This window comes from Rhinoraja longicauda, chromosome 27, assembly GCF_053455715.1.
Source record: "Rhinoraja longicauda isolate Sanriku21f chromosome 27, sRhiLon1.1, whole genome shotgun sequence".
In the NCBI taxonomy this organism is placed as follows: Eukaryota; Metazoa; Chordata; class Chondrichthyes; order Rajiformes; family Arhynchobatidae; genus Rhinoraja; species Rhinoraja longicauda.
In genome coordinates this window covers 4,062,509-4,085,760 of record NC_135979.1, presented here as the reverse complement: position 1 = coordinate 4,085,760, position 23,252 = coordinate 4,062,509, and the positions used below count along the sequence as shown (strand labels likewise).

The 23,252-nt window shown below is 48.3% G+C and overlaps 1 protein-coding gene across 2 annotated transcripts in view; it reads right to left on the bottom strand.

The window, feature by feature from the left end:
* Positions 1 to 10,519: 10,519 nt before the first annotated feature.
* htr1d (5-hydroxytryptamine (serotonin) receptor 1D, G protein-coupled) overlaps positions 10,520 to 23,252 on the bottom strand; it is a 15,414-nt gene continuing 2,681 nt past the window's right edge. For both annotated transcript variants that reach the window (XM_078423381.1, XM_078423380.1), the window contains exon 2: positions 10,520 to 16,544. In XM_078423381.1, the coding sequence (XP_078279507.1) occupies positions 15,166 to 16,278 (1,113 nt within the window). In that variant the 5' untranslated portion in view covers positions 16,279 to 16,544 and the 3' untranslated portion in view covers positions 10,520 to 15,165. The remainder of the gene's footprint in view (positions 16,545 to 23,252) is intronic.

Below are 23,252 nucleotides of genomic sequence, written 5' to 3'. Positions count from 1 at the left end.
CTCCCTCCCAACCCCATTCTCCTGCCTTCTCCCCTTAACCCCTGACACCCGCACTAATCAAGAATCTGTCCTATCTCTGCCTTAAATATATCCATTGACTTGGCCTCCACAGCCTTCTGTGGCAATCTAAGATAATAGAGCAGACCAAGATAGACCACTAAAATCCGTAGTACGTCACAGCGCCATTTTAGTAGGCAGAAACATGTAAAAAGAAAAATAACAAAAATCTGTGAATTGATAGATGAGATATATTCTGCATTTTTATGTTATCATCACACATACTGTTCCCCCACAACACTGATTACACTGCGAGAGGCATAACGAAGGGCGGGTTTTGCTTACTAAAATGGCGGACGTTACGCTCCTTTGCGTGCTACACTTCAGTATAGGCGATTTCGACAGAGTGGTCCATCTTGCTCCTCTAGTATCTTTGGTGGCAGTGAATTCCACACATTCACCACCGTTGGCACACTGTGGCCCTCACATGCACTGGCACCGTGGGTGTATCATGCGTCGCTGAGATTCGTGGCAATCCGTTTTCTTTCAGATTTATAAACACTATGATATTCTGTCTGACAGTTCCAGCATTCTTTCTGTATATCTATCTATTCCGATTTCTTCTCTTGTTAGGTCGGGCAGAATCGGTGTAAAACATGGATAGGTGACATTTCGGGCCCGACTTAAAACATCACCCATCCATGTTCTCCACAGTCCCCCCCACCACCCCGCCTTTTTTTTACCACCACCCCTCCCCCACTTTCCCCTCCCCCCACCTTCCCCTCCCCCACCTTCCCCTCCCCCCACCTTCCCCTCCCCCCACCTTCCCCTCCCCCCACCTAGACTCGCACTTCTTTCTTCCCTCTCCCACCCACTGCTCCTACATTCCTTCCTCCGGCTTCACAATTTGTAACTCTTCAATCTCACAGTCTCACACCTTCTGATTCAATCTCTGGCCTTTGTTCCAACCATCTACCTGTCAGAGCCCCCCCTCTCTGCATCCACCGATCAACCCACCACACTTTTTTCTTGTCTCTCCTCTTTCCCAGCTTTCTACCCCCCAACAATCAGTCTGAAGAAGGGTCCCGACCTGAAACATCACCTGTCCATGTTCTCCAGAGATGCTGCCTGACCCGTTGAGTTACTCCAGCACTTTGTGAAACGTCACCTATCCATGTTCTCCACAGATGCTGTCTGACCCGCTGAGTTACTCCAGCACTCCGTGTCTTTGCAAAGCAGCATCTGCATTTCCTTGTGTCTCTCCTGCTCTTATTACTTCTTTAATCTTTTATTTGCATGTTTATATTTCTCCCGGTTGTTCTTCCTTTCACGAGGCCTTCACCCTTGTTGAACGAATGATCCCACCAGGAGCCTCCCGCAGTTCCCCAGGGATCTGCTCCACATTCAGGCTCCCAGACTCACAGAGAGATACAGCGTGGAAACTGGCACGTCCACTCCGCCATTCAATCACGGCTGATCTACCTCTCCCTCCTAACCCCATTCTCCTGCCTTCTCCCCACAACCCCTGACACCCGCACCAATCAAGAATCTGTCTATCTCTGCCTTAAAAATATCCATTGACTTGGCCTCCACAGCCGTCTGTGGCAATGAGTTCCACAGATTCACCACCCTGTTTATCAAAAGATTGATACAGCGTGGAAACAGGCCCTTCGGCCCAACTCGCCCACACCGGCCAACATATCCCAGCTACACTAGTCCCACCTGCCTGCGCTTGGTCCATATCCCTCCAAACTTGTCCTATCCATGTACCTGTCTAAATGTTTCTTAAACGTTGGCCTCAACTACCTCCTCTGGCAGCTCATTCCATACACCCACCACCCTTTGTGTGTGATACGTTCTACTCAGTATCATTCTCTAAAGCACGCATTGAGTGGGAGACCAAAACAACACAGGTCTGGACACAAGATCTCCATTTTAACTCTCTTTGTATATTTGCAGCTGCGCAGGCACAGCTTTTAGAAACATAGAAACATAGAAAATAGGTGCAGGAGTAGGCCATTCGGCCCTTCAAGCCTGCACCGCCATTCAATATGATCATGGCTGATCATCCAGCTCAGTAATCCGTACCTGCCTTCTCTCCATACCCCCTGATCCCTTTAGCCACAAGGGCCACATCTAACTCCCTCTTAAATATAGCCAATGAACTGGCCTCAACTACCTTCTGTGGCAGAGAATTCCACAGACTCACCACTCTCTGTGTGAAGAAATGTTTTCTCATCTCGGTCCTAAAAGACTTCCTCCTTATCCTTAAACTGTGACCCCTGGTTCTGGACTTCCCCAACATCGGGAACAATCTTCCTGCATCTAGCCTGTCCAACCCCTTAAGAATTTTATATGTTTCAATAAGATCCCCCCTCAGTCTTCTAAATTCCAGCGAGTACAAGCCGAGTCTATCCAGTCTTTCTTCATATGAAAGTCCTGCCATTCCAGGGATCAATCTGGTGAACCTTCTCTGTACTCCCTCTATGGCTAGAATGTCTTTCCTCAGATTAGGAGACCAAAACTGTACACAATACTCCAGGTGCGGTCTCACCAAGGCCCTGTACAACTGCAGCAGAATCTCCATACCATTCGCTTTCTTCGCTGCCTGCTGCACCTGCACGCTTGCTTTCAATGACTGGTGCACCATGACACCCAGGTCACGTTGCATCTCCCCTTTTCCTAATTGGCCACCATTCAGGTAATACTCTGCTTTCCTGTTCTTGCCGCCAAAGTGGATAACCTCACATGTATCCACATTATATTGCATCTGCCATGCATTTGCCCACTCGCCTAATCTATCCAAGTCACTCTGCAGCCTCCTAGCATCCTCCTCGCAGCTAACACTGCCACCCAGCTTCGTGTCATCCGCAAACTTAGAGATATTGCATTCAATTCCCTCGTCCAAATCATTAATATATATTGTAAATAACTGGGGTCCCAGCACTGAGCCTTGCGGTACCCCACTAGTCACTGCCTGCCATTCCGAAAAGGACCCGTTTATTCCTACTCTTTGCTTCCTGTCCGCCAACCAATTCTCTATCCACCTCAACACTGAACCCTCAATACCGTGTGCTTTAAGTTTGTACCCCAATCTCCTATGTGGGACCTTGTCGAAGGCCTTCTGAAAGTCCAGATATAACACATCGACTGGTTCTCCCTTATCCACTCTACTAGTTACATCCTCGAAAAATTCTATAAGATTCGTCAGGCATGATTTGCCTTTTGTAAATTCATGCTGACTTTGTCCGATGATTTCACCACTTTCCAAATGTGATGCTATCCCATCTTTAATAACTGACTAGCATTTTCCCCACTACCGATGTTAGGCTAACTGGTCTATAATTCCCCGTTTTCTCTCTCCCTCCCTTTTTAAAAGGTGGGGTTACATTAGCTACCCTCCAGTCCTCAGGAACTACTCCAGAATCTAAGGAGTTTTGAAATATTTTACCATATTGTTGCATGTATACATCACATAGCAGCTTTACCATATTGTTGCATGTATACATCACAGTGTGAAATAGTTACTCCTCAGAATCCTATGAAATCTTTCCCCCTTCACCTTGAACCTATGTGCTCCGGTCCTCGATTCCCCTACTCTGGGCAAGAGATTCCCGATCCTGTCCTTGCAAGATTTTAGACACATGTTATGCCTCACTCTCCCAATCGATGCTCTGGGCGAAGCTTACGGCCAGAACGAGCCCGATGGGCAGAATGTACTCTCCTTCGCTCTAACGATTTGCGATTCCCTATTTATAATTTAACGCAACCGTGCAGCATTTGGAAACAAATCCGTTTGAAGTAAGCTATTTTTGTATGCAGCTGTTTTTCCAGTCAGGTCAGATGTGAATTGAACCAGCCTGTAGACGGCCGTTGAATTTCTTTTATACCAATACACTTCATCGAATAAAGTCTACTTAAATGTTTGAATCATTGCTAATGAAGGGAAGAATTCATTTGATTTCTGCAGGTACTTAAGGTAACGCCTGTCAAATGCGGAAAGCGGGCAAGATGAAAGAGAGCAATTTGAGTGTGGGATGTATGGAATAATAAAACTGGAATTTGCGTGAGATGCTCCAAGAGTGGAATGTTGCATACAGTAGCTGCTGAATATTTGATTAATGCTGTCGGGTGGACACTACCAAGCCTGTGAAGTTTCCGAGTAAATTCGCAGCAACTCGTTGAGAGGAGATGTCCGTGGAGATGGTGTGGGTGTATGGAAGGATGACGCACACTCGATGTACGTCCACACCAACACAGTGCTTCAATCACACCCTCATAAAATACAACATTTAGAAGGATGAGAGGAGTTTTGAAGGATGAGAGGAGATCTTCTCAAAACGTATAAGATTATTAAGGGGTTGGACACGTTAGAGGCAGGAAACATGTTCCCAATGTTGGGGGAGTCCAGAACCAGGGGCCACAGTTTAAGAATAAGGGGTCGGCCATTTAGAACTGAGATGAGGAACCTTTTTCAGTCAGAGAGTTGAGAATCTGTGGAATTCTCTGCCTCAGAAGGCAGTGGAGGCCAATTCTCTGGATGCATTCAAGAGAGAGCTAGATAGAGCTCTTAAGGATAGTGGAGTCAGGGGGTATGGGGAGAAGGCAGGAACGTGGTACTGATTGAGAATGATCAGCCATGATCACATTGAATAGCAGTGCTGGCTCAAAGGGCCGAATGGCCTCCTCCTGCGCCTATTGTCTATTGTCTAACATGATGTGGCCCCGAAAGACGGCGGGATATCAGAGACCGCACCTGACAGCGAGTGAGGCAAAGTGATTCATTTTGAGAAATCAGATAGGAAGCGGACAAAACAAGAGGAGGCAGAGTGCCGGAGATACTCAGCGGGTCAGGTGGCATCTCTGGAGAACATGGAGAAACTCTGGAGGACATGGAGAAACTGAAAGTAGGATTGCCCTGCCTTGAATGCCTTGGGATTGTCACGCTCAGGGGTGAAGTGACAGGGATGAGGTGAGAAGATTTCGCTGATGAATTATAAGATCTCCCAGAAATACTAGGGGACCGAGGATCTAGCGGGAGGGAGGAACTGAAGGGAATCCACGTTAGTCAGGAAATGGTGTTAGGTAAAGTGTTGGGACAGATTTACTTAAAGGATAGACACATAAAGCTGGTATCACAAAATGCTGGAGTAACTCAGCGGGACAGGCAGCTTCTCTGGATCAAAGGAATATGTGAGGTTTCGGGTCGAGCCACCTTCAGGGTCAGGGGAAGGGGAAATGAGAGAAATAGATGGTGACACGGAGAGATATAGAACAAATGAAATAAAGATATGCATAAACGTAACGAGGATCAAGGGTTTAGTACGTGATCATTACGGGTGTCAGGGGTTATGGGGAGAAGGCAGGAGAATGGGGTTAGGAGAGATAGATTGGCCATGATTGAATGGCGGAGTAGGCTTGATGGGCTGAATGGCCTAATTCTTCTCCTAGAACTTATGACCTTATGAAGTGTTCAACAGTACGATGAAACCTAGCCCACATCCATCCTGCCCTGGTGTAGGATCATGACCAAAGCATCGACGTACATCTATTGCCTCCACAGATGCCGACAGACCTATTGAGTTCTTCTGTTTTGTTTCTAGATTACTGCTCCTGCAATCTCTTCCTATCCATCAGCGTTACATGGTCAGATTCCAATTAGATCCCCACACCAGGACTGTATCAGGATTAACTTCCTTATCTCGGTCGGTGATTTCATGATATAAGCTATTAACACTTACTAAAAAGTAAAGGTTGATTTAATTTCTCATTTCGTGCTGTGCTAGGCATGGCTTTGACTGGAGCATCTGAATCTGGTAGAAACAGATGATGGCAATCGATGCCAGACCACTGCATTTCATGTATAAAATAAGGAACTGCAGATGCTGGTTAATAAACAAAAGGACACAGAGTGCTGGAGTAACTCAGCGGGTCAGGCAGCATCTGTGGAGAACATGGATAGGAGACGTTTCACAGAGTGCTGGAGTAACTCAGCGGATCAGGCAGCATCTGTGGAGAACATGGATAGGTGACGTTTCACAGAGTGCTGGAGTAACTCAGCGGGTCAGGCAGCATCTGTGGAGAACATGGATAGGTGACATTTAGAGTCAAGACCTTTATTTGGACTGGTCTTGACTCTAAATGTCACCTATCCATGTTCCTCCAGAGATGCTGCCTGACCCGCTGAGTTACTCCAGCATTTTGTGAAACTTTTAAAAGCTCATTTGATGATGGCTTTTCATACGATTCGAGGAAGTTGTAAACCGCTGTAAGAATGTCAATACTTCTACAGGCGTTCAACGCAATTGAAGTCCGAAGCCATGATTTTATTTATCCGTTACTTATTTCATTAACTCCACATAACAGGATTTCACACTTGGAAAACAGGCAGTTCAGCACGGCTCTCTGGTTGCGGTCGGATGATTCAGTTACCTGATAACAGCTGTGACGGAACTGTCCCTGAATCTGGAGGTGTGAGTATTCACCAACTCTGCCCCAAGCAACCACCGAATGTGCCTTTTGTTTGGATGCGGTGTTTTGCTAATCTCTGTTGTTGCCCTCTGACATACGTTTATGAATTTTTGATGTATCCAGGGCTTTGTTGAATAAATTCAGCGGATGCCTCCAGAAGAATTTGCCTGTGGCTGCATCTGAGAGCTGTGCATTCACTGCATGGCTGTTGTATATATAGAAGTTCCAATCGCCATTAAGGACACTCACCCACAGGCTCCTGTCTCTGTACCTCCTCTTTCGACTCTGTCCAAAGGACCCCGACAGTCCTTTCAGGTTAGGCAGAGGTTCACTTGCACCTCCGCCAACCTCATCTACTGTATCCGTTGTTGATGATGTGGACTCTTGTACATCGGCAAGACCAAACGTAGAATAGACAATAGACAATAGGTGCAGGAGGAGGCCATTCGGCCCTTCGAGCCAGCACCGCCATTCAATGTGATCATGGCTGATCATTCTCAATCAGTACCCCGTTCCTGCCTTCTCCCCATACCCCCTGACTCCGCTATCCTTAAGAGCTCTATCTAGCTCTCTCTTGAATGCATTCAGAGAATTGGCCTCCACTGCCTTCCGAGGCAGAGAATTTCACAGATTCACAACTCTCTGACTGAAAAGGTTTTTCCTCATCTCAGTTCTAAATGACCTACCCCTTATTCTTAAACTGTGGCCCCTTGTTCTGGACCCCCCCCCAACATTGGGAACATGTTTCCTGCCTCTAACGTGTCCAACCCCTTAATAATCTTATTACGTTTCAATAAGATCTCCTCTCATCCTTCTAAATTCCAGTGTATAGTGAACAGCTGAACACCATCGCTCAGTCTGCCTGGATGTACCTGATCTCCCAGTTGCTAAACACTTTAATTCCCATTCCCACACGGACCTACCTTGTTTTTGCACGGTCTTTTTCTTTTCACCGTGGTGTATAATTTATAGAGTTATAGAGTCATAGAGTAATTCAGCGTGCAAACTTGCCCACATTGTCCCATCTACACTAGATCCACCTGCCTGCGTTTGGCCCACATCCTGCTAAACCTGTCCTATCCATGTACCTGTCTAAATGTTTCTTAAACGTTTGGATAGTCCCTGCCTCAACTATCTCGTCCAGCAGCTCGTTCCATACACCCACCACCCTTTGTGTAAAAAAAAGTTACCCCTCAGGCTCCTTTTAAACCTCCCCCCCCCCCCCACCCCCCCCTTCACCTTAAACCTATGTCCTTTGGTTTAGTTTCAGGTTTAGAGATACAGCGAGGAAACAGGCCCTTCGGCCTACCGTGTCCGCGCCGACCAGCGATCCCCGCACACTAACACTAGGGACAATTTACATTTACACCAAGCCAATTAACCGACGAACCTGCGCAGACAGCACCCGTAGTCGGGATCGAACCCGGGTCTCCGGCGCTGTAAGCGCTGTGAGGCAGCAACTCTACCGCTGCGCCACCCTGCTCTCGATTCCTCCACAGGGTTACTGCTCATGTATAATTCATGTTCTGTACGTTGTCTGAGTCTATTTGCCTGCGTTGCTGCTGCCAGAAATGTTTTCATTATACCTCACTGTACCTGTGCACAATAATGATGATTTGCTGTGTCGGATTAACTGTGACTCTTTCTAATGAATGCACATTTTTATTAAAGTTCCAGCAGTGATAGACACATCATCATAGGGTTTGAAAGCTGCATTTACATTACATCCTGTAATTGTGGAGAAGCTTCTGCTCTGCATGAATATGAATTGTGGTTTACTGTAGGAAGGAACTGCAGGTGCAGGTTTACACCGAAGGTAGGCAGAAAATGCTGGAGTAACTCAGCGGGACAGGCAGCGTCTCTGGAGAGAAGGAACGGGTCGAAACCCTTCTTCAGACTGAACCGAGACGTCACCCATTCCTTTTCCCCAGAGAAGCCGCCTGTCCCGCCTGAGTTACTCCAGCATGTTGTGCCTTTTCTTTGTATACGTTTGTATCGTTGCCCATCTTTTATGAATTGGAGTTCTTATTGACATTGTGCACTGCAGCCAAACTGTTCACACGCATGTTGATGCTGCGTGAACACGTGGGGCATGGGCGGGGAGAGGGGGGGGGGGGGGGTCGGCTGGTGGGGGGGAGGGAGGGAGATTCTCCTGGTTGGTCTGCTCCTGGGCCTGGCCAAGCCGGCCATTCGTGGGTCAATGCTTTGAAGAGAGAGCTGGATAGAGCTCTTAAGGATAGCGGAGTGAGGGGGTATGGGGAGAAGGCAGGAACGGGGTACTGATTGAGTGTGATCAGCCATGATTGCATTGAATGGCGGTGCTGGCTCAAAGGGCTGAATGGCCTACTCCTGCACCTATTGTCTATTGTCTATTGTCTATTGTCTATTGTAAGCCACATTGAGAGTATTGACCCTGGTTCAGTTCTTACCTCGGGGAGAGATTCTGGGAGAGCCTCGCATCTGAGGGCACGGCTCAGAATTAATGGACATTCCTTTAGGAAGGAGATGAGGAGGAATTTTTTTAGTAAGAGGGTGGTGAATCTGTGGGACTCATTGCCACAGACGGCTGTGGAGGCCAAGTCAATGGATATTTTTAAGGCAGAGATGGACAGATTCTTGATTAGTGCGGGGGTCAGGGGTTATGGGGAGAAGGCAGGAGAATAGGGTTAGGAGGGAGAGGTAGATCAGCCGTGATTGAATGGCGGAGTGGACGTGTCAGTTTCCACGCTGTATCTCTCTGTGACTCTGGGAGCCTGAATGTGGAGCAGATCCCTGGGGAACTGCGGGAGGCTCCTGGTGGGATCATTCGTTCAACAAGGGTGAAGGCCTCGTGAAAGGAAGAACAACCGGGAGAAATATAAACATACAAATAAAAGATTAAAGAAATAATAAGAGCAGTAGAGACACAAGGAAATGCAGATGCTGCTTTGCAAAGGCACAATGTGCTGGAGTAATTCAGCGGGTCAGGCAGCATCTCTGAAGAACATGGATGGGTGACGTTTCACGGAGTGCTGGAGTAACTCAGCGGGTCAGGCAGCATCTGTGAAGAACATGGATGGGTGACGTTTCACAGAGTGCTGGAGTAACTCAGCGGGTCAGGCAGCGTCTGTGGAGAACATGGACAGGTGATGTTTCAGGTCGGGACCCGTCTTCAGACTGATTGTTGGGGGATAGAAAGCTGGGAAAGAGAAGAAAATAAGTGTGGTGGGGTTGATCGGTGGATGCAGAGAGGGGGGGGGGCTCTGACAGGTAGATGGTTGGAACAAAGGCCAGAGATTGAATCAGAAGGTGTGAGACTGTGAGATTGAAGATTTACAAATTGTGAAGCCGGAGGAAGGAATGTAGGAGCAGTGGGTGGGAGAGGGAAGAAAGAAGTGCGAGTTTAGGTGGGGGGAGGGGAAGGTGGGGGGAGGGGTGGTGGTAAAAAAAGGCTGGGGGTTGGGGGGGACTGTGGAGAACATGGATGGGTGATGTTTTAAGTCGGGACCCAAAGAAAGGTCTGACGTTTGAAGAAGGATCCTGCCCAAAATGTCACCTATCCATGTTTTACACCGATTCTGCCCGACCTAACAAGAGAAGAAATCGGGATAGATAGATATACAGAGAGAATGCTGGAACTGTGTCAGACAGAATATCATAGTGTTTATAAATCTGAAAGAAAACGGATTGCCAGGAATCTCAGCGACGCATGATACACCCACGGAACCAGTGCATGTGAGGGCTACAGTGTGCCAACGGTGGTGAATCTGTGGAACTCTGCCACAGAAGGCTCTGGAGGCCACGTCACTGGATACTTCTAAGGCAGAGACAGACAGATTCCTGATTAGTGCGGGTGTCAGGGGTTATGGGAAGAAGGCAGGAGAATGGGGTTAGGATGGAGAGATAGATCAGCCATGATTGAATGGCGGAGTAGATGTGGGAGTCCAGAACCAGGGGCCACAGTTTAAGAATAAGGGGTAGGCCATTTAGAACTGAGATGAGGAAAAACTTTTTCAGTCAGAGAGTTGTGAATCTGTGGAATTCTCTGCCTCAGAAGGCAGTGGAGGCCAATTCTCTGAATGCATTCAAGAGAGAGCTAGATAGAGCTCTTAAGGATAGCGGAGTCAGGGGGTATGGGGAGAAGGCAGGAACGGGGTACTGATTGAGAATGATCAGCCATGATCACATTGAATGGCGGTGCTGGCTCGAAGGGCCGAAAGGCCTCCTCCTGCACCTATTGTCTATTGTCTGTGATGGGCCAAATGACCTAATTGTGCTCCTATCATTTATAAGTTTATGAACTGATGGGAACTATCTGGTGGAGTTTGCACATTCTCCCCGTGACCACATGGGTTTCCTCCAGGCGCTCCAGTTTCCTACAAGTTCCCAGTGCATCCTCCAACATCACTGTCTCGGACATTGGTGAGGCCACATTTAGAGTATTGTGTTTAGTCTTGGTCACCCTGTTATAGGTTAAGATGTTGTCAAACTGGAAAGGGTGCAGAGACGATTTACGAGGATGTTGCCAGGACTCCAGGGGCCTGTGCTACAGGGAGAGGTTGACCAGGCTAGAACTCTATTCCTTGGAGGGGTGATCTTATGGAGGTGCACAAAATCATGAGAGGAATAGATCGGGTAAGAGTCTCTTGCCCAGTGTAGGGGAATGAAGAACGGGCGGACACAGGTTCAAGGTGAGGGGGGAACAATGTAATAGGAACCTGAGGGGCAACTTTTTACACAAAGCGTGGTGGGTAAATGAAACGAGCTGCCAGAGGAGGTAGTTGAGGCAGGGACTATAACAACATTTAAGAAACATTTGGACAGGGACAGGGCAGATTTAGAGGGATATGAGCCAAATGTGAGCGGGTAGAACTAGTGCAGATGGGGCATGTTGGTCGGTATGGGTAAGTTGGGCCGAAGGGCCTGTTTCTACGATGTATCATTCTACGACTCTCTGGCAAAGGGCAATGGGAACGACTACACACCCCTCATCTGGGCTTATGTCCATGCTTGGGTGTCCCTGGATAGGGGGTCTCTCAGGAGAGGAGGTGTCCCTGGACAGGGGGTCTTCCTGGAGAGGGGGTCTTCCTGGAGAGGGGGTCTCTGGAGAGGAGGTGTCCCTGGAGAGGGGGTCTCTCTGGGGAGGGGGTCTCTCTGGAGAGGGGTTTTCCTGGAGAGGGGGTCTCTCTGGGGAGGGGGTCTCTCTGGAGGGGGGGGGGTCTCTCTGGATGGGGGTCTCTCTCTGGAGAGGGGTTTTCCTGGAGAGGGGGTCTCTCTGGAGAGGAGTCTTCCTGTAGAGGGGGTCTCTCTGGAGAGGGGGTGTTCCTGGAGGGGGGTCTTCCTGGAGAGTGGTCTCCCTGGAGAGAGGGTCTCCCTGGAGAGGGGGTATCTCTGGAGAGGGGGTTTTCCTGGAGGGGGGTCTCTCTGGAGAGGGACTGTCCCTGGAGAGGTCTCTCTGGAGAGGGGGTCTCTGGAGAGGGGTCTTCCTGGAGAGTGGTTTCCCTGGAGAGGGGGTATCTCTGGAGAGGGGGTATCTCTGGACAGGGGGTTTTCCTGGAGGGGGGTCTCTCTGGAGAGGGGGTGTCTCCTGGAGAGGGGGTCTCTCTGGAGAAGGGGTTTTCCTGGAGAGGGGGTCTCTCTGGAGAAGGGGTTTTCCTGGAGAGGGGGTCTCTCTGGAGTGGGGGCATGCAGTGTCCACTTGCACGTTGATGCTTTCCAGTACCACAGGGATTTGAGTGCTTCTTAGATAAGAATGATTACAATAATAATGTGTTGCTTTGATACTTGTTTATCTGTATAATCTGTGGGTTTTTTTTTGCATTGACGTTTCCTTAAAGTAGTGCATTAGCTGCACCAAGAACCTGTAATGAGCTTACTTTTGAGAAAACAAAATGCCCCATAAAATTACTCCCCGTCATGACTTCTTTCTAAATGTAAACCTTAGCGACAAGGTGGCGCAGCGGGTGGAGCTGCTGCCTCACAGCGGCAGAGACCCGGGTTCGATCCTGACTACGGGTGTTTGTCTGTACGGAGTTTGTACGTTCTCCCCGTGTGACTGCGTGGGTTTTCTCCAGGTTCGCCAGTCTCCTCCCCACACTCCAAAGTGGGACAGGTTTGTAGGTCAATTGTCTCAAGTGTGTAGGATAGCACTAGTGTACGGGGTACCCTCTCCAGGTACCCTGTGTCCCTAATCTAAACTAAACCTTCCTACCCCTTTTAAACACACCATTGCTACTTAAATCTGACGCCTTCCATTTATATTCTGGAAGGTATTTATTTCACAAAATGCTGGAGTAACTCAGCAGGTCAGGCAGCATCTCATGAGAGAAGGAATGGGTGACGTTTCGGGTCGAGACCCTTCTTCAGACTTATATTCTGGAGTCAGACTCGTTATACGAAAGGCAGGAAAGGCCGGAAATAGAAGCAGAGGTAATTCTGTCTCTCCATCTACAATTCAATCACGGGCAGTTTTTACCTCTGCAGCACAAAACCAATATTCTTCAATGCTCTTATTATCCAAATGGACTGCATTTTGTTTAAACTAGTTGCTAGAAATCCAATCCAACTCAATCTACAAGCCCAGCCTTTCCAATCTTTCCTCATACGACCGTCCCACCACCCCGGGGATGAACCTGGTGAACCTACGCTGCACTGCCCTGCCTCAATAGTAAGGACGTCCTTCCTCAAATTAGGAAACCAATACTGTACTGCACACTACACAGGATATCCCGGCCAATACGGGACAGTTGGCAACCCAAGGGTTACAAGGCAGTTTGCCTTGCCTTCGATTCCTCGAGCAAATTAGATTTCTGTGTGTTCATGAAAGAATAAACCAGGCATCTCCAAACCCCAGGAATATAAGCAACATTACAAAGAACGAGAATAGTGTGGCTGGAATAATTTTATACACATGTCCGCTCTTTCAATAGCATTTTCTTCTGAGAACAAAGAAAGTCGTGATTTCAAGACATGCGGACACGCGGTTAAATAGCTTAGCTTTGTAAAGATATGTCCCGGATTTCACATTTCCACAGATGGCAAATTTAATATGCACTTAGCAATAAAATGAATATCAATATTTTAAACACTAAAGATTCATGTAGTGCGATTTTAGCATGTCGCTTTAAAAAAAATCCCTGTTATTCTAATTCACGATTTTTTCTTTCTTATTCACATATACACACACACACACACACACACACACACACTCACACACACACGCACACACACACACACACGCACCACACACCCACACACATTCACACACACACACACACTCACACACACACACACACACACACACACACCACACACACACACATACACACATACATACACACACACGCATACACACACACACACACCACACACGCACACCACACACACACACACTCACACACACACACACTCACACACCACTCACACACACACATACACACACACACACATACATACACACACCACACACAGACACACACACTCACACTCACACACTCACGCACACACACACACCGCACACACACACACACACACACACACATATATACACACACTACACACAGACACACACACTCACACACACTCACACACACACGCACACACCACACACACACAGACACACACACATATATACACACACCACACACACAGACACTCACACACACTCACACACACACGCACACACACACACACCACACACACACAGACACACACACACACACATATATACACACACTACACACACAGACACACACACACACTCACACACACACACACGCACACACACACACACCACACACACACAGACACACACACATATATATACACACCACACACACAGACACACACACACACACACACACACACACACACACACACACACACACACACACTCACACACACACACACACACACACACACACCACACAGACACACACACACACACACACACACACACACACACACACACACACACACACACACACACACTCACACACACACACACACACACACACACACACACCACACAGACACACACACACACACACACACACACACACACACACACACACACACACACACACACACACACACACACACACACACACACACACACACACACACACACACACACACACACTCACACACACACACACACATACACAAAAGCCTAACAAAAACCGTGCATGTTTTTCAGGTCTATATGACAGGTTCTTTGAAGATTCAGTGGGCATGTTTCTCCCCTCCACTTTGCAGAGAAAGGGGGGTGAAAATAAATAAAGCTAAGTACTAAAACGCACGGTGTGCGAGATACACATCATATAACGGAGGTGAGAAAGACGGCAGGTAGACACAAAATACTGGAGTCACTCAGTGGGACAGGCAGCGTCTGTGGAGAGAAGGAATGGGCGACGTTTCGGGTCGAGACCCTTCCTCAGACTCATTCCTTCTCTCCAGAGATGCTGCCCGTCCCGCTGAGCCACTCCAGCAGTTTGTGTCCACCTTGGATTTAAACCGGCATCTGCAGTTCTTTCCCACACACAGGGTGAAGACGCCAAGCGGCGTTTGCAGAGCGTTGTGCTCTGGACAGTGGGCAGTGGGCACTGGACAGTGGGCAATGTGCTCTGGACAGTGGGCAGTGGGCACTGGGCAGTGGGCTCTGGACAGTGGGCACTGGGCACTGGGCAGTGGGCACTGTTGCCAGAGGTCCTCTCCCAGTCAGCATCTCCTGACACGCACCAGCTTCTGGAAGGCCCGCTTGAAGTCCTCGTTGAAGGCCGTGTAGATGACCGGGTTGATGAGCGAGTTCAGGTAGCCCAGCCAGGTGAACAGGTCGAAGAGGACCGGGTGGAACCAGCACGCCTCTTTGCAGGTGCCCACCACCAGGGCCACGGCGAAGAAGGGCAGCCAGCAGAAGATGAAGGCTCCCAGGATGATGCCAAGGGTCTTGGTGGCTTTCCTCTCCCTGGCGGCACAGATGCGCTTCCTCTCCAGCACGCTGTCCGACACCTTCACCTTGACGTGGTTCAGGTAGATGGGCGACTCGCCCCCCGTGTGAGGGAGGATCTCCTGGCTGGTGAAGCCCACGGAGCAGAGGGACGAGCCGGTGGAGCCGCTGACCAGCTGGGCGGTGGTGAAGCGTTTGCCGAAGGATGAAGGTGGCTTCTGGATCCTGGACCTGGCGGCCAGGTAGATGCGGCCGTACAGGATGACCAACAGGGCGCTGGGGATGTAGAAAGCCCCGAAGGTGGAGTAGATGGTGTAGAAGATCTGGTCGGTGTTGACCGCGCAGTCTTCCATCTCCCCCTGCGCCTTGGACTGCCTCCAGAAGAGCGGAGGGATGGAGATGCTGATGGAGATGATCCAGACCACAGCGATCATCACGGCGGCCCTGGTTGGGGTGCGGCGCTTTGTGTACTCCAGAGCGTCAGTGATGGCCCAGTAACGGTCCAGGGCGATCACGCACAGATGAAGGATGGACGCCGTGCAGAAGGTGATGTCCGACGACAGCCAGATGTCACACATCACCTGGCCCAGGGTCCAGCTCTTGATGACGGTGTAGACAATGCTGACGGGCATCACCACGATGGCCACCAGCAGGTCGGTGACGGCCAGAGAGCCGATCAGGTAGTTGGCCGGGGTGTGCAGCTTGCGGGTCAGGCAGATGGTCACCAGCACGAAGGAGTTGGACAGGATGGTGGCCAAGGTGACCAGGCCCAGCACCACGAACAGAGACACCCTCAGCCCCAGCTGGGCGCCCCCGTCCCAGGCGACCTGCCCCGACGTCGAATTCTCCGGGGGCATCGCGGTAGAGTTGTTGGCGAGGGCCATGGTGAACACACTCGCTGCCCGACGCACACTGCCCACCTTCCCCGACCGTCGGCACACCAATTCCCCACCGGAGGAGAGGGTGAAGGAAGTTCTATCGTATCGTGTCGTATGGTGTCAGAGCTCCAGGTCCCATTCCAGCTCATTGTTCTTCTCCAAACCACTGCAAAACCGCCGTAGTCATCACGGCCCGTATAAACCATCGGCAGCTGCCGTGGATACAAGATCCAGACCCATTGCCGACTGCTTATTCAAACAATATTTCATACCTAATGCAGGAGAGGGGGGGGGGGAGAAAAAAACATACACCACAATTTACTGGCAGAAATTTATGAATGTCTAGTCAAAAATTTATGAAATTCTGCAGTTCTCTGCAATTAGAGATTTACTTATATATATATATATATATATATATATATATATATATATATATATATATATATATATATATATATATATATCTGCAATTAGAGATTTACTTATATATATGTAAATCTCTAATTGCAGATATATAGATAGATATATAAATAAGTAAATCTCTAATTGCAGATATATATATATATATATATATAAGTAAATCTCTAATATATAAGTAATCTCTTATATATATATCTAATTGCAGATATATATATATATATATATATATATATATATAAGAAAATAACTGCAGATGCTGGTACAAATCGATTTATTCACAAAATGCTGGAGTAACTCAGCAGGTCAGGCAGCATCTCGGGAGAGAAGGAATGGGTGACGTTTCGGGTCGAGACCCTTCTTCAGACTGATGTCAGGGGGGCGGGACAAAGGAAGGATATAGGTGGAGACAGGAAGATGGAGGGAGATCTGGGAAGGAGGAGGGGAAGGGAGGGACAGAGGAGCTATCTGAAGTTGGAGAAGTCGACGTTCATACCACCGGGCTGCAAGCTGCCCAGGCGAAATATGAGGTGCTGCTCCTCCAATTTGCGGTGGGCCTCACTATGGCACTGGAGTAGGCCCATGACAGAAAGGTCAGACTGGGAGTGGGAGGGGGAGTTAAAGTGCTTGGCCACCGGGAGATCAGTTTTGTTAATGCGGACCGAGCGCAGGTGTTGAGCGAAGCGATCGCCGAGCCTGCGCTTGGTTTCGCCGATATAAAGAAGTTGACTTCTAGAGCAGCGGATGCAATAGATGAGGTTGGAGGAGGTACAGGTGAACCTTTGTCTCACCTGGAAAGACGAAGCAGAATATTAATGGGTTGTATATGTGTGTATATATATATATATACAATAGGTGCAGGAGTAGGCCATTCAGCCCTTCGAGCTAGCACTGCCATTCACTGTGATCACGGCTGATCATCCACAATCAGAGAAATAAGTTACCAACAAATTATTTTTGACAAAACGCTGGAGTAACTCAGCGGGTCAGGCAGCATCTCAGGAGAGAAGGAATGGGTGACGTTTCGGGTCGAGACCCTTCTTTCGGGACATCCCCGCCCCCCTGACATCAGTCTGAAGAAGGGTTTGACCCGAAACGTCACCCATTCCTTCTCTCCTGAGATGCTGCCTGACCTGCTGAGTTACTCCAGCATTTTGTGAAATAAATACCTTCGATTTGTACCAGCATCTGCAGTGATTTTCTTGCACTATATATCTATATATATACATTAGTAGTTGTGTAGAATTTCAGAATTCGATTTTTGGCGTGTAAGTAAATCTATAATTGCAGATATATATATATATTCGATTTTTGGCGTGTAAGTAAATCTCTAAATGCAGATATATATATATATATCTGCATTTAGAGATTTACTTACACGCCAAAAATCGAATTCTGAAATTCTACACAACTACTAATGTTCAAAGATGAAGTTGCCATTACTTAGCACGTTACAATAGTAGGAATAAACGGGTCCTTTTCGGAATGGCAGGCAGTGACTAGTGGGGTACCGCAAGGCTCAGTGCTGGGACCCCAGCTATTTACAATATATATTAATGATTTGGACGAGGGAATTGAATGCAACATCTCCAAGTTTGCGGATGACACGAAGCTGGGTGGCAGTGTTAGCTGCGAGGAGGATGCTAAGAGGCTGCAACGTGACTTGGATAGGTTAGGTGAGTGGGCAAATGCATGGCAGATGCAATATAATGTGGATAAATGTGAGGTTATCCACTTTGGTGGCAAGAACAGGAAAGCAGACTATTATCTGAATGGTGGCCGATTAGGAGAAGGGGAGATGCAACAAGACCTGGGTGTCGTGGTACACCAGTCATTGAAAGTAGACATGCAGGTGGAGCAGGCAGTGAAGAAAGCGAATGGTATTTTGGCATTCATAGCGAGGGGATTTGAATATAGGAGCAGGGAGGTTCTGCTGCAGTTGTACAGGGCATTGGTGAGACCACACCTGGAGTATTGCGTACAGTTTTGGTCTCCTAATCTGAGGAAAGACATTCTTGCCATAGAGGGAGTACAGAGAAGGTTCACCAGATTGATTCCTGGGATGGCAGGACTTTCATATGAAGAAAGACTGGATAGACTCGGCTTGTACTCGCTGGAATTTAGAAGATTGAGGGGGGATCTTATAGAAACTTACAAAATTCTTAAGGGGTTGGACAGGCTAGATGCAGGAAGATTGTTCCCGATGTTGGGGAAGTCCAGAACAAGGGGTCACAGTTTAAGGATAAGGGGGAAGTCTTTTAGGACCGAGATGAGAAAGTTTTTTTTCACACAGAGAGTGGTGAATCTGTGGAATTCTCTGCCACAGAAGGTAGTTGAGGCCAGTTCATTGGCTATATTTAAGAGGGAGTTAGATGTGGCCCTTGTGACTAAAGGGATCAGGGGGTATGGAGAGAAGGCAGGTACGGGATACTGAGTTGGATGATCAGCCATGATCATATTGAATGGCGGTGCAGGCTCGAAGGGCCGAATGGCCTACTTCTGCACCTATTTTCTATGTTTCTATGTTTCTAATACTCGGGAATGTCTCATAGCGGTGGCGCAGCGGTGGAGTCGCGGCCTCAAAGCGCCGGAGACCCGGGTTCGATCCCGACTACGGGCGCTGTCTGCACGGGGAGTTTGTTTGTACGGTCTCCCCGTGACCTGCGTGGGTTTTCGAGATCTTCGCTCTCCTCCCACGCTCGAGAGACGTGCATGTAGGTTCATTTTCTTGGTAGAAATGTAAACAGATTGTCCCCAGTGTGTGTGTGTGTGTGTGTAGGTTGGGAGGGTCGTGTTAATCGGTTAATCGGTGCGGACTCAATGGGCCGAAGGGTCTGTTTCCGCGCTGTGTCTCTGAGCTAAACCGAGTGATTCAGTTCATCTCCGAAACGTGGGTGTGTTGGGAATGTAGGAGTCCAACAGCCAACGATGTGATAAAATATAAATCAGATGAGGTCTTCGTATTCCAGACATGTTGATGGAGGGATGAATATTGGCCAAGGCACCTGTTTAATGTTTAAACCGACATTAAAGCACTCCCTCAGCAACGCGTTGGATTATCAGCCTGGATTTTTGACCTCCGTTCTCTCAAGTGGGACTTGAACTCATAACCTCCTGGCTCTGAGGCAACGTTCGATAGAGAAGGTTAAAAGCATTTAGCTGAGACCCGGGTTCGATCCCGACTACGGGTACTGTCTGTGTGGAGTTTGTACGTTCTCCCCGTGACCCACGTGGGTTTTCTCCAAGATCGTCTCTTTCCTCCCACACTCCAAAGACGTAACAGGTTTGCAGGTTGATTGGCTTGGTATGAGTGTAAACTGTCCCCAGTGTGTGTAGGTATAGTGTGAATGTGCGGGGATCGCCGGCTGGCGCGGACACGGTGGGCCGAAGGGCCTGTTTCCGTGCTGTATCTCTCAACTAAACTAAACCCTTGCGTCTCTGTTCCCAAGCTCCTCTTTTGCAAAGACTCGTTTGAAAAAAAAGATAACAAGAGTAATTAGCAGGGAAGTTTGACCGGCTTGTTTGTTACTTTTAAATATCGCAAGCGTGTACTGAGATTGTGGAAAGAATGGGCATTAATCTTGAAACCAAGCAGTGGCTCCAATTCTTCATTAATTATCAATCAAAATGTCAAATCACCTGAGGCAGAAACAAGGGGCTCGGCAGATACTGTAATATTGCAGAGAACACCAGGTGCTGGAGGAGCTCAGCAGGTCAGGCAGCATCTCCGGAGAGCCATGGTGGCTGAGGAAGTGTCCCAACCCGAAACGTCACCCATCCATGTCAAACGTCACAGAAGCAGAATCAGAATCCCTCCATTCATCCCATCCAGTCTACTCCGCCATTCAATCACAGCTGATCAATCTTTCCCTCCCAACCCCATTCTCCTGCCTTCTCCCCATAATCTTTGACACCCGCACTAATCAAGAACCTTTAGAGACTTTAGACTTTAGAGATAAGAAAATAACTGCAGATGCTGGTACAAATCGAAGGTATTTATTCACAAAATGCTGGAGTAACTCAGCAGGTCAGGCAGCATCTCGGGAGAGAAGGAATGGGTGACGTTTCGGGTCTCGACGAAACGTCACCCATTCCTTCTCTCCTGAGATGCTGCCTGACCTGCTGAGTTACTCCAGCACTTTGTGAAATAGATAGCTTCGATTTGTACCAGCATCTGCAGTTATTTTCTTAGTCAAGCATTTGCTACTTTCCTAACTTAGCACAAGGAACACAACAGTGTGTATTTCAATGGGAAGTTAGCATTTAATGTGTAGAGGGGGGACTCATTGAAACTTACAGAATAATGAAAGGCATAGATAGAGTGGATGTGGAGAGGATGTTTCCATTGGTGGGAGAGTCTAGGACCAAAGGCCGTAGCCTCAGAATTAAAGGGCGTTCATTTCTAAAGGAGATGAGCAGGAATTTCTTTAGCCAGAGGGTGGTGAATCTGTGGAATTCATTGCCACAGACGGCTGTGCAGGCTAATGGATACTATTAAGGCGTAGCTTGATAGATTCCTGATTAGTACGGGTGTCAGGGGTTATGGGGAGAAGGGAGGAGAATGAGAGTGGGAGGGAGAGATAGATCAGCCTTGATTGAATGGCGGAGTAGACCTGATGGGCCGAATGGGTTCTGCTCCTATCACTTATGAACTTAACGTTTGCACCAATTGCCCCTTGAAATTGCGCTTCGATGGTCATTAAGTAGGTGCCACGGTGAGATGCTGCCTGATCTGCTGAGTTACTCCAGCATTTTGTGAATAAATACCTTAGACTTTAGAGAGATACAGCGCGGAAACAGGCCCTTCGACCCAGCGACCTGCCAGTATGCAAGTACTATCCTACACACACTTGGGACGATTTACAATTTTGTACTGAAGCCAATTAATGTACAAACCTACAGGTCTTTGGATTGTGGGGGGAATCTGGAGCACCCGGAGAAAACCCCTGTGGTCCCAGGGAGAACGTACAAACTACATATGGACAGCACCTGGAGTCATATTGAACCCGGGTCTCTGGCGCTGTAAGGCAGCAATTCTGCCGCTGCATCACCGTGCCTGTTAATCTCTGCTTTAAAAGCACCCAATGACGTGGCTTCCAAAGCCATCTCTGGCAATGAATTCCACTGATTCACCACCTTCTGGCTAAAGAAATTCCTCCTCATCTCTTTTCTAAAGGTACGTCCTTTAATTCTGAAGCTGTGGCCTCTGGTCCTAGACTCTCCCACTAGTGGAAACATCCTCTCCATATCCACTCTATCCAGGCCTTTCACTATTCAATACGTTTCAATGAAATGATGTCTAACCTGCCATCTAACAATCATAGACAATGGGCGGCACGGTAGCGCAGCGGTAGAGTTGCTGCTTTACAGCGAATGCAGCGCCGGAGACTCAGGTTCGATCCTGACTACGGGTGCTGCACTGTAAGGAGTTTGTACGTTCGTTCTTCCCGTGACCTGCGTGGGTTTTCTCCGAGATCTTCGGTTTCCTTCCACACTCCAAAGACGTAAATGTAAAAATTGTCCCTAAATTGTGTAGGATAGTGTTAATGTACGGGGAATCGCTGGGCGGCACGGACTTGGAGTTATATACGGTTGTATTATATATGATATGACAATAGGTGCAGGAGGAGGCCATTTGGCCCTTCGAGCCAGCACCGCCATTCAATGTGATCATGGCTGATCATTCTCAATCAGTACCCCGTTCCTGCCTTCTCCCCATACCCCCTGTCATGGAGTGAAATAGCGTGGAAACAGGCCCTTCGGCCCAACTTGCCCCACACCGACCAACGTGGCCCATCTACACTAGTCCCACCTGCCTGCGTTTGGCCCATTCCCTCCAAACCTGTCCTATCCATATACCTGTCTAAATATTTCTTAAACGTTGCGATAGTACCAGCCTCGGCAGCTCGTTCCATAAACCTACCATCCCTTGTGTAAAAAAGTTGCCCCTCAGGTTCCTATTAAATCTTTCCCCCCTCATCTTAAACCCACCCTCTGGTTCTCCATTCCCCTACTCTGGGCAAGATACTCTGTGCCTCATAATTTTGTTCAGCCCTCATCCTCCTGCGTTCCGAGGAGTAGAGTCCTAGACTACTAAATTAAAAAACCTGCCTGATTGTGAATTACTCCAGCACTTTGTGTGGGTTTTTTTTTTGGTAAACCAGCACCTGCGGTTCCTTTTTTTTCTTCTGTGGGTCTCAAAGGGTTAAAGTGAAGGACCCTTATGGCTAAAGGGATCAGGGGGTATGGAGAGAAGGCAGGTACAGGATACCGAGTTGGATGATCAGCCATGATCATATTGAATGGCGGTGCGTACAGGCTCGAAGGGCCGAATGGCCGAATGGCCTACTCCTGCACCTATTTTCTATGCTTCTATGTTTCTATGATGGGTGAGCTCGGACGCTCCAACCAGCAGTCTATTTTCCTATTCCAGGCGCGAAGCTGACTGGAGTTAATCGAAAAAAACCCTTGAAGACATCACCAGAACAAAATCCCACTGGAAGATTATTTATGGAGCCTCAATTTATGGAGGAGATGAATTCAGAAATCCACCGTGACAGAGG